This window comes from Bombina bombina, chromosome 4 (genome assembly GCF_027579735.1).
Source record: "Bombina bombina isolate aBomBom1 chromosome 4, aBomBom1.pri, whole genome shotgun sequence".
In the NCBI taxonomy this organism is placed as follows: Eukaryota; Metazoa; Chordata; class Amphibia; order Anura; family Bombinatoridae; genus Bombina; species Bombina bombina.
Window position 1 is genome coordinate 1,175,311,608 of NC_069502.1, and position 14,164 is coordinate 1,175,325,771.

Genomic DNA, 14,164 nt, shown 5'->3' on the forward strand with positions numbered 1-14,164 from the left:
TGCACACACACACTCTTGATTTAAACTACACACACGCACTATGCACTAGACAAACACTGCACACACACACTCTTGATTTAAACTACACACACGCACTATTCACTAGACAAACACTGCACACACACACTCTTGATTTAAACTACACACACGCACTATGCACTAGACAAACACTGCACACACACACTCTTGATTTAAACTACACACACGCACTATGCACTAGACAAACACTGCACACACACTCTTGATTTAAACTACACACACGCACTATGCACTAGACAAACACTGCACACACACGTGCATTTTGTACAATATAATACCTAGCAAATTCAATGACAAAAAAACATATGTTAAAAATCATGGAAAGACCAAGTATAAACTACCCTAATGCAAGCTAATTTAATAATATAATTAAATATATTCTTTGATAATGGGTTTCAGAATTTCTATGTTTTTTAACATTTGGACCTTTATTCCAATCTTTTCGAAATTCTAATTCTATACCTAAAAAAGGGATTGCCCATTATTTTTTTTCTTTTTATCAAAATTACTAAAATCTTTCTAACTCAAACACAGCCGAGCTTGATAACTTTCACTATACAATCTGCATTTCCCCACAAAGGCACCACTAGTAGCCAATAAAAAAAACACATCTATACACAAAAAATACAAGTGCTCAACAAACGCCTAAAACCAAAACAGGCATTTTGCTCTTTTTACTTTACATCACATCCCTATGGACTCCACAGCCAATCACAAACATCACCAGCATGTCCTACATGTAATATGGTTACACACAAGGCTGCCACTCACAGGTGTGCAGCAGTTCATATAGCAGTGTTTTTTTGTTTGTGTTATCGTTTAGCATTTGGCATGGGTAACACAATATTTTTGGGTATAAGGCTGTGCAGATTTGTGACTGATATCATGTATCTAATGTGTGTCTTTGTTTGACCTGTGGGTGTTGATCATTTATTAAGAGCCTGTGCATGTTTAGTTGATAAAAGTATGGACTGCTGGATTGTTATGACTGAATTAAATGCTCTCTATGCATGGGATGGGTGACTTTTTCAATATCTCATCGCATATTTTTCAAATATTAAAATAACATTATCATTTGAATTGTGATAGTTTCTATGACAAAAAACACAATTAACTTGATTGGACTTGACCCATTGATTGGGAATGTGTAAGGTCTGAATAAACACATTTGTTCTCTGATAAAATACGGCACAAGTTGCTGGACCCCATATTAGGCACTCTGTGCATTAAACTAAAGACATCAGACAGAAGTGGGTTATGTAAGGTTGCAGCGTATTGCATTAACCATAAGTAACAAACATCAAACAATAACCGGATAACGCACGACCATACATAATAACAAATAGGAGTGAATAGGATATAAATTGAATCAATTTTCAAGTGAAAACTTTTTTTTATTCAGATGCTATAAAGTGCAGAAGATATGTGTACACTCATAAGCCTACCTAGATATGCTCTCTCCCTGTGCATACCTAGATATGCTATCTCCCTGTGCCTACCTAGATATGCTCTCTCCTGTGCCTACCTAGATATGCTCTCTCCCTGTTTCTACCTAGATATGCTCTCTCCCTGTGCATACCTAGATATGCTCTCTCCCTGTGCATACCTAGATATGCTCTCTCCCTGTGTCTACCTAGATATGCTCTCTCCTGTGCCTACCTAGATATGCTCTCTCCCTGTGTCTACCTAGATATGCTCTCTCCCTGTGCATACCTAGATATGCTCTCTCCCTGTGCATACCTAGATATGCTCTCTCCCTGTGCCTACCTAGATATGCTCTCTCCCTGTGCCTACCTAGATATATATGCTCTCTCCCTGTGCCTACCTAGATATGCTCTCTCCCTGTGCCTACCAAGATATGCTCTCTCATTGTGCCTACCTAGATATGCTCTCTCCCTGTGCCTACCTAGATATGCTCTCTCCCTGTGCCTACCTAGATAGGCTCTCTCCCTGTGCCTAACTAGATATGCTCTCTCCCTGTGCCTAACTAGATAGGCTCTCTCCCTGTGCCTACCTAGATAGGCTCTCTCCCTGTACCTACCTAGATAGGCTCTCTCCCTGTGCCTAACTAGATAGGCTCTCTCCCTGTACCTACCTAGATAGGCTCTCTCCCTGTGGCTACCTAGATAGGCTCTCTCCCTGTGGCTACCTAGATAGGCTCTCTCCCTGTACCTACCTAGATAGGCTCTCTCCCTGTGCCTAACTAGATAGGCTCTCTCCCTGTACCTACCTAGATAGGCTCTCTCCCTGTGGCTACCTAGATAGGCTCTCTCCCTGTGGCTACCTAGATAGGCTCTCTCCCTGTGGCTACCTATATAGGCTCTCTCCCTGTGCCTACCTAGATATGCTCTCTCCCGGTGCCTACCTAGATAGGCTCTCATGGAAAGTAGTTATGTTTTAAAAACAGATGCAGAAAGTTAGAGAAAGATTTGATAATAGAAAATGTTTGTTTTTCGTTTTTTTAAATTGTATGCTCTGCCTGAATCATGTATGTAACATTTTGACTCCCTGGTCGCTTTAATAATCATGCGCTTTCAATCATTCTGAGGAAATATATATGGAGATGTAAAAATCTAACTGTGCTTATGTTACAACACAGGAGACTTAAGAATGGAAAGAAAATGAAGCATTATTTTCTTATGCTTATGATCTTTAATTATTCTGTAACATTTTTTAAATGATCTGCTAAAGAAAAAGTGTAAACATGTTTTTCAGATGACCCATTACAGCCAACTCAGGAGACGCACGTGCCTCTCTCCCTTGTGTTGTCTATTGTGACGTCTGCACTTGTGGCTGTGTTAATTCTCGCCTTTTCAGGTATCATGATAGGTAAGTGACTGCTAGTTCTGACTTTATTAAACAGCTTTCACAATTGCTCATAGTGATCTCTAGATACCCATTAACTCAAAGGTACTCAACCTTGGTGTTCCAGAGGTTTTGGAGCTACATTTCCCATGATGCTCAGGGGCCCCGTGTTTCTGGCAAGCCTGCTGGTGAGCTGCTGATGCAATGCTGAGGTCTGGCGGACCTGATCCGCACTGTCGGATCAGGTCCGCCAGACCTTGATAAATAGAGGCTTCAGTGTCCACAGTCTGAGCAGCATGGAAAATGTAGTTCCAAAACCTCTGAAGCATCAAGGCTTAGCACCCCTTCATTAACTGGTTGTTCTGTACCATATCATTTGTGATATGCTAATGAAAGTATAAATCTCATTGTCAAGGTTGGTATTAATGGAGTTCACCATTATTTTATAAACCCACATTCTCCCTCTGTTTCCTTATCTGTTTATGTATTTACCTCCTGCCTTTCTGTCTCCTGATGCTCTGTTTCCAAACAGTGATAATATGAAACGGAGATAGAGACTCACATGTATTTCTCTAGCATCTACAAACCTCAAAGTTGCCAGATTTTCTGAAATTGAAAGACAAGCTATTATTTTTTTTTACAAGTCCAGTCCACTGACCAGGGAATAGAGAAAGGTAAAAAGTGGTGGTGCCAGAAATTAAATTTGTCAGGGCAAACACTTACCATGTAGTGCTCTGTTCAGGAGCCAGGAAGCTTGGGACTAAGTCAGGGAAGTCCATGGGTAGCATGTGACTGGAGGCAGGATCTCAGGTGTTCAGTCAGAAGAGCCAGATTTCCATGGATGTGGCTAGGTGTGAAGGGATAGTAGCAGGGAGGCTATTTTTACCTTACTCCTCAGCCCAACCAGGCCGGTGGGGGCAACCTAAAGGTACATTACACACCTCAAGATATTACTATAAATTGATTAACTACATGTGGTAAAACAACCTTGCAATATACATTTATTATTTATTTTGTTCTCCTTTCCTGTAATTTAATTCTGAATATTGTGGGCTTTCCAATTCATGTTAAACATGGAAGTGCAGATACAGCTATATGTATTGGTTGCACACTCTAGTAAGCCATGTATAACCATTTCTAATTGGCCTCAGCAGAAAAGATAACCTAAGTTACAATATGACGGCGCCCACTGCTTTATGGACATTACCTTATTATATTTTTTAGATATTTAAACAACTAATATAATTTTTAAAAATACACGTACAACTTATTCTCAGGCTAATTTTGCTCTGAATATATATTTCAAGCAATGATTTATTTATTGTTTAATGTCCTTTTAAAGCAGGAAGATGGTGGGTTAATATATATGCATACATTAAATAGCTACTTAATTAATTGGGTGTAATAGGTAAAGATGAGACCCACCAGTACCACCATGTACTCTTGATTTGTGGTTACATTAGTTAGTACCCCCAATGTTAGTGGTATCGAACCATCACTGGCACCAGATTGCTGTTACTTCTTGTCAACAGGGAAGCGTTAAGCACCATTGTGCTGCTTCAATCTTTCAGAAAGCTAAGCAGGAAACTGGACTTTTAGAAAAAAATAATAATATTAGAGAGTTTGGTAACTTTAATTTGTGAGATTGGTATAATATTAATTGGGGGTGCTGTATCAAGCCCTCAGAATTGTCTAAAACTGCAACTCAGCCAATGGTATTGTTAAACAAAAGATTACTTGATTCAAGAAAATAAAACTTTATTGTAGCTTTTATTTAACTTTTTTTTTTTTTTTTAAAGATTGATCACTACACTCTCTGGATGGTTTCATTTAGTGCTAGATCACAAGTGGAGCTCCTCTTTATAGTGCCCACAAACAGGCAAATGTTTCCGTTTGCGGGCTCAAGATAAATAACCAGCTACTTACCCCCTTCGCTGCGCTTACACTCTGTGCAGTTTCTGACGGCATCACAACGAGGCTCCCATTGGAGCCTATGGAAGCGCGCTCTTGTGAGCACAATACTTCCTAAAAATGCGAATGCAAAGTCGTGTTCACATTGCGATTAACTTGTAATACCAGTTCACATTAGCGTGCTCTTGTATTACAAAGTGGATCGCTAATATTGCTTGTGCACAAGTGATATTTAGCGCTCCACTTGTAATCTAGCCCTTTATTGGTTATGTATTTAAAGATATGGCTTTATGTTGCGTATGAACTATGTGAAACCCATTTAGTGCAAAGAGAGAATTTTGTACATTAGGGACACTTCCAGAAACGATGTCTCTAAGATGAATAATTTCTTATCATAAATCATGTGAGCATTTCATTTAAGTATGATAATCCTGTTTTCTACTTAAAGCTCTAAGCAGAATGTCACAGTTCACTGGTGTAACAAACATGCAATTTGTTATGTGCATTTAGAGAGCTATTTTTAATGCATCAGAACTTTGAACACCCCCACGTTCACTCACTTGCCGCTGTTTGCTCTCTAAGCGTTTTTTTGTTTGCTATGGAATTCTAATAATAGGCAACCAGGCAAATAGTTTCTAAGTGTTTAACTAGGCTGTATGAGAAAACTATCCTGGGGTTTGTGATAAATATAAAAATATGTTTAAAAAATTAGAAATGTTAAAGAGACATTAAACTAAAACTGCAATTTCCTGTTTAGGACTAGATTACAAGTGAAACACAAAGTGAATAGCGCTATTGTGCACTAATACTGCTCCAGTTAATTCAAAAGCACTTTTATTATTTGCGCTCATATTACAAGTTTAATGTATTTTTTTATTGCTTGAGTGAAAGTCTAGGACGTGCTGATATCTGGATATCGAGGGTGCGCTAAATCCCTCACATCATAGACTTCCATAGGGGTGCACTGAAAAACTGATGTTGGCTAAACTGAAGTTGCACTGAACCTCTGCTCAGTTAGTGGAGTTCTTCACTTAGTTATATACTATGGTGTTGAATTGAAATATAAGTTAAAAACCCTGCATTAATGCATATATATATATATATATAGATATATAGATAGATAGATAGATAGATAGATAGATAGATAGATAGATAGATAGATAATACACATATAATATAATATATTTATATATATATATACACATATAATATTATGTATATATATATATATATATGTATATATATATACATACAGAGAGAAGTGCACTCACAGGAACAAACAACCGTCTCAATAACATTGTTAACCTGTTCTATGGCGATTTACCACCTGGGTGCAGCTTCTTTTTAGCCCAGTAATGCTTTTCACAGAGTAGAACTTTCCTGTAGAATATCAGTCTGATCCTGCCTATTACGGTCAGTCCAGCGCCGCAATACCAGGCAATTCCTCTCTGAACAAGGAACACAGCAACCCCAGATGAAATTCTACTCTATGAAAAGCATAACTGGGCTAAAAAGTTGTACCCAGGTGGTAAATCGGCATATAACAGGCTAGCAATGGTATTGAGCCAGTTGTTCGTTCCTGTGAGTGTGCTTCTCTCTGTGTGTATTTAGTCTCCCTATGGGAAAAAGGGGCAACCAGATGTGGACTCCTTGCTCAGTGTGCTTAGAGGAATATGGCTACACCTCACTGATGAGGACCAATGAAGGCTGAAACGATCGTTTGGGGGTGCTGTGTTTCTTATTCAGAGAGAAATTGCCTGGTATTTTGGCGCTGGACTGACCGTAATAGGCGTTATCAGACTGATATACTACAGGAAAGTTCTATTTTGTGAAAAGCATTACTGGGCTAAAAGAAGCTGCACCCAGGTGATAAATCGCCATACAACAGGCTAACAATAATAATGAGCCAGTTGTTCGTTCCTGTGAGTGCACTTCTCTCTGTGTATATATATATATATTTGTATATAGATGCGGAAGGGGGAGTATTCTCTGAAACGTCACTTCTTTAATAAAGCTACTTTTGAAAAGTCCAGTGAGTGTGGATCTCCTATTGTGTGCAGTATATCTATATATGTATAAATATAGAGTATAAATATAGAGTATAAATATAGAGTATAAATATAGAGTATAAATATAGAGTATAAATATAGAGTATAAATATAGAGTATAAATATAGAGTATAAATATAGAGTATAAATATAGAGTATAAATATAGAGTATAAATATAGAGTATAAATATAGAGTATATATATTTATATATATATATATATATATATATATATATATATATATATGTATTTAGAAACATACAAATACACACACATACATAAACATATGTGAGCCCTTCCCTGTCCAGCACCTTGTCATGTACATAATTCCTTTAAATCACTATTTTTGCAATAAAAAAACAAACTTTTATGTCAGGTCTCCAAAAGTGCAAAATATTTCAGCAGTATTTTATGTTAAAGTATAAGTTTAAAACACTGCGCACATATACACTTATGCACACATATACACTTATGCACACATATACACTTATACACACATATACACTTATGCACACATATACACTTATACACACATATACACTTATGCACACATATACACTTATGCACACATATACACTTATGCACACATATACACTTATGCACACATATACACTTATGCACACATATACACTTATGCACACATATACACCTATACACACATATACACTTATGCACACATATACACTTATACACACATATACACTTATGCACACATATACACTTATGCACACATATACACTTATGCACACATATACACTTATGCACACATATACACTTATGCACACATATACACTTATGCACACATATGCACTTATGCACACATATACACTTATGCACACATATACACTTATGCACACATATACACTTATACACACATATACACTTATGCACACATATACACTTATGCACACATATACACTTATACACACATATACACTTATGCACACATATACACTTATACACACATATACACTTATGCACACATATACACTTATGCACACATATGCACTTATGCACACATATACACTTATGCACACATATACACTTATGCACACATATACACTTATACACACATATACACTTATGCACACATATACACTTATGCACACATATACACTTATACACACATATACACTTATGCACACATATACACTTATACACACATATACACTTATGCACACATATACACTTATGCACACATATACACTTATACACACATATACACTTATACACACATATACACTTATGCACACATATACACTTATGCACACATATACACTTATACACACATATACACTTATGCACACATATACACTTATACACACATATACACTTATACACACATATACACTTATACACACATATACACTTATGCACACATATACACTTATACACACATATACACTTATGCACACATATACACTTATGCACACATATACACTTATGCACACATATACACCTATACACACATATACACTTATGCACACATATACACCTATACACACATATACACTTATGCACACATATACACTTATACACACATATACACTTATGCACACATATACACTTATACACACATATACACTTATGCACACATATACACTTATGCACACATATACACTTATACACACATATACACTTATGCACACATATACACTTATACACACATATACACTTATGCACACATATACACTTATACACACATATACACTTATGCACACATATACACTTATGCACACATATGCACTTATACACACATATACACTTATGCACACATATACACTTATGCACACATATACACTTATGCACACATATACACTTATGCACACATATACACTTATGCACACATATACACTTATACACACATATACACTTATGCACACATATACACTTATGCACACATATACACTTATACACTTATGCACACATATACACTTATACACACATATACACTTATGCACACATATACACTTATACACACATATACACTTATACTCACATATACACTTATGCACACATATACACTTATGCACACATATACACTTATGCACACATATACACTTATGCACACATATACACTTATGCTCACATATACACTTATACACACATATACACTTATACACACATATACACTTATGAACACATATACACTTATGCACACATATACACTTATGCACACATATACACTTATGCACACATATACATTTATACGCACATATACACTTATGCACACATATACACTTATGCACACATATACACTTATGCACACATATACACTTATACACACATATACACTTATGAACACATATACACTTATGCACACATATACACTTATGCACACATATACACTTTGACCCCACATATACACTTATGCACACATATACACTTATACTCACATATACACTTATGCACACATATACACTTATACACACATATACACTTATGCACACATATACACCTATACACACATATACACTTATACTCACATATACACTTATGCACACATATACACTTATACACACATATACACTTATACACACATATACACTTATGCACACATATACACTTATACACACATATACACTTATACACACATATACACTTATGCACACATATACACTTATACACACATATACACTTATGCACACATATACACTTATGCACACATATACACTTATACACACATATACACTTATACACACATATACACTTATACACACATAGACACTGATACACACATATACACTTATGCACACATATGCACTTATACACACATATACACTTATGCACACATATACACTTATACACACATATACACTTATACACACATATACACTTATACACACATATACACTTATACACACATATACACTTATGCACACATATACACTTATACACACATATACACTTATGCACACATATGCACTTATACACACATATACACTTATGCACACATATACACTTATACACACATATACACTTATACACACATATACACTTATACTCACATATACACTTATACACACATATACACTTATACACACATATACACTTATACACACATATACACTTATGCACACATATACACTTATACACACATATACACTTATGCACACATATGCACTTATACACACATATACACTTATACACACATATACACTTATACACACATATACACTTATGCACACATATACACTTATGCACACATATACACTTATACACACATATACACTTATACACACATATACACTTATACACACATATACACTTATGCACACATATACACTTATGCACACATATACACTTATACACACATATACACTTATACACACATATACACTTATACACACATATACACTTATGCACACATATACACTTATGCACACATATACACTTATGCACACATATACACTTATGCACACATATACACTTATGCACACATATACACTTATGCACACATATGCACTTATGCACACACATACACTTATGCACACATATACACTTATACACACATATACACTTATGCACACATATACACTTATCTCATCATATACACTTATGCACACATATACACTTATACACACATATACACTTATGCACACATATACACTTATACACACATATACACTATGCACACATATACACTTTGCACACATATACACTTATGCACACATATACACTTATACTCACATATACACTTATGCACACATACACTTATGCACACATATACACCTTATACACACATATACACTTATACTAACATATACACTTATGCACACATATCACTTATACACACATATACACTTATGCACACATATACACTTATACACACATATACACTTATACACACATATACACTTATGCACACATATACACTTATACACACATATACACTTATGCACACATATACACTTATGCACACATATACACTTATACACACATATACACTTATACACACATATACACTTATGCACACATATGCACTTATACACACATATACACTTATGCACACATATACACTTATACACACATATACACTTATACACACATATACACTTATGCACACATATACACTTATGCACACATATACACTTATACACACATATACACTTATACACACATATACACTTATGCACACATATACACTTATACACACATATACACTTATGCACACATATACACTTATACACACATATACACTTATGCACACATATACACTTAGACACACATATACACTTATACACACATATACACTTATGCACACATATACACTTATACACACATATACACTTATGCACACATATACACTTATACACACATATACACTTATGCACACATATACACTTATACACACATATACACTTATACACACATATACACTTATACACACATATACACTTATGCACACATATACACTTATACACACATATACACTTATGCACACATATGCACTTATACACACATATACACTTATACACACATATACACTTATACACACATATACACTTATGCACACATATACACTTATACACACATATACACTTATGCACACATATACACTTATGCACACATATACACTTATACACACATATACACTTATGCACACATATACACTTATACACACATATACACTTATGCACACATATACACTTATGCACACATATGCACTTATACACACATATACACTTATACTCACATATACACTTATGCACACATATACACTTATACACTTATACACACATATACACTTATGCACACATATACACTTATGCACACATATACACTTATACACTTATGCACACATATACACTTATACACACATATACACTTATGCACACATATACACTTATACACACATATACACTTATACACACATATACACTTATACACACATATACACTTATGCACACATATACACTTATACTCACATATACACTTATGCACACATATACACTTATACACACATATACACTTATGCACACATATACACTTATACACACATATACACTTATGCACACATATGCACTTATACACACATATACACTTATACACACATATACACTTATACACACATATACACTTATGCACACATATACACTTATACACACATATACACTTATGCACACATATACACTTATGCACACATATACACTTATACACACATATACACTTATACACACATATACACTTATACACACATATACACTTATACACACATATACACTTATACACACATATACACTTATACACACATATACACTTATACACACATATACACTTATACACACATATACACTTATACACACATATACACTTATACTCACATATACACTTATGCACACATATACACTTATGCACACATATACACTTATACACACATATACACTTATACACACATATACACTTATACTCACATATACACTTATGCACACATATACACTTATGCACACATATACCCTTATACTCACATATACACTTATGCACACATATACACTTATACACACATATACACTTATACACACATATACACTTATGCACACATACACTTATGCACACACATACACTTATGCACACATATACACTTATACACACATATACACTTATGCACACATATACACTTATACTCACATATACACTTATGCACACATATACACTTATACACACATATACACTTATGCACACATATACACTTATACACACATATACACTTATGCACACATATACACTTATACACACATATACACTTATACTCACATATACACTTATACTCACATATACACTTATACTCACATATACACTTATGCACACATATACACTTATGCACACATATACCCTTATACTCACATATACACTTATGCACACATATACACTTATACACACATATACACTTATGCACACATATACACTTATGCACACATATACACTTATACACACATATACACTTATGCACACATATACACTTATACACACATATACACTTATACACACATATACACTTATGCACACATATACACTTATACACACATATACACTTATGCACACATATACACTTATGCACACATATACACTTATGCACACATATACACTTATGCACACATATACACTTATGCACACATATACACTTATGCACACATATACACTTATGCACACATATGCACTTATGCACACACATACACTTATGCACACATATACACTTATACACACATATACACTTATACACACATATACACTTATGCACACATATACACTTATACACACATATACACTTATGCACACATATACACTTATGCACACATATACACTTATGCACACATATACACTTATACTCACATATACACTTATGCACACATACACTTATGCACACATATACACTTATACACACATATACACTTATACTCACATATACACTTATGCACACATATACACTTATACTCACATATACACTTATGCACACATATACACTTATGCACACATATACACTTATACACACATATACACTTATGCACACATATACACTTATGCACACATATACACTTATGCACACATATACACTTATGCACACATACACTTATGCACACACATACACTTATGCACACATATACACTTATACACACATATACACTTATGCACACATATACACTTATACTCACATATACACTTATGCACACATATACACTTATACACACATATACACTTATGCACACATATACACTTATACACACATATACACTTATGCACACATATACACTTATGCACACATATACACTTATGCACACATATACACTTATACTCACATATACACTTATGCACACATACACTTATGCACACATATACACTTATACACACATATACACTTATGCACACATATACACTTATGCACACATATACACTTATGCACACATATACACTTATACACTTATACACACATATACACTTATACTCACATATACACTTATGCACACATATACACTTATACACTTATACACACATATACACTTATGCACACATATACACTTATGCACACATATACACTTATACTCACATATACACTTATACTCACATATACACTTATACACACATATACACTTATGCACACATATACACTTATACTCACATATACACTTATGCACACATATACACTTATACACACATACACTTATGCACAAATATACACTTATGCACACATATACACTTATGCACACATATACACTTATACACACATATACACTTATGCACACATATACACTTATGCACACATATACACTTATACACACATATACACTTATGCACACATATACACTTATGCACACATACACTTATGCACAAATATACACTTATGCACACATATACACTTATGCACA

At 34.5% G+C, this 14,164-nt stretch overlaps 1 protein-coding gene across 1 annotated transcript in view; it reads left to right on the forward strand.

The window, feature by feature from the left end:
- Positions 1–14,164, forward strand: part of ALK (ALK receptor tyrosine kinase) — a 633,273-nt gene that overhangs the window by 534,481 nt on the left and 84,628 nt on the right. The window contains exon 18 of the mRNA XM_053712803.1: positions 2,769–2,868. Within this exon, the coding sequence (XP_053568778.1) occupies positions 2,769–2,868 (100 nt within the window). The remainder of the gene's footprint in view (positions 1–2,768; positions 2,869–14,164) is intronic.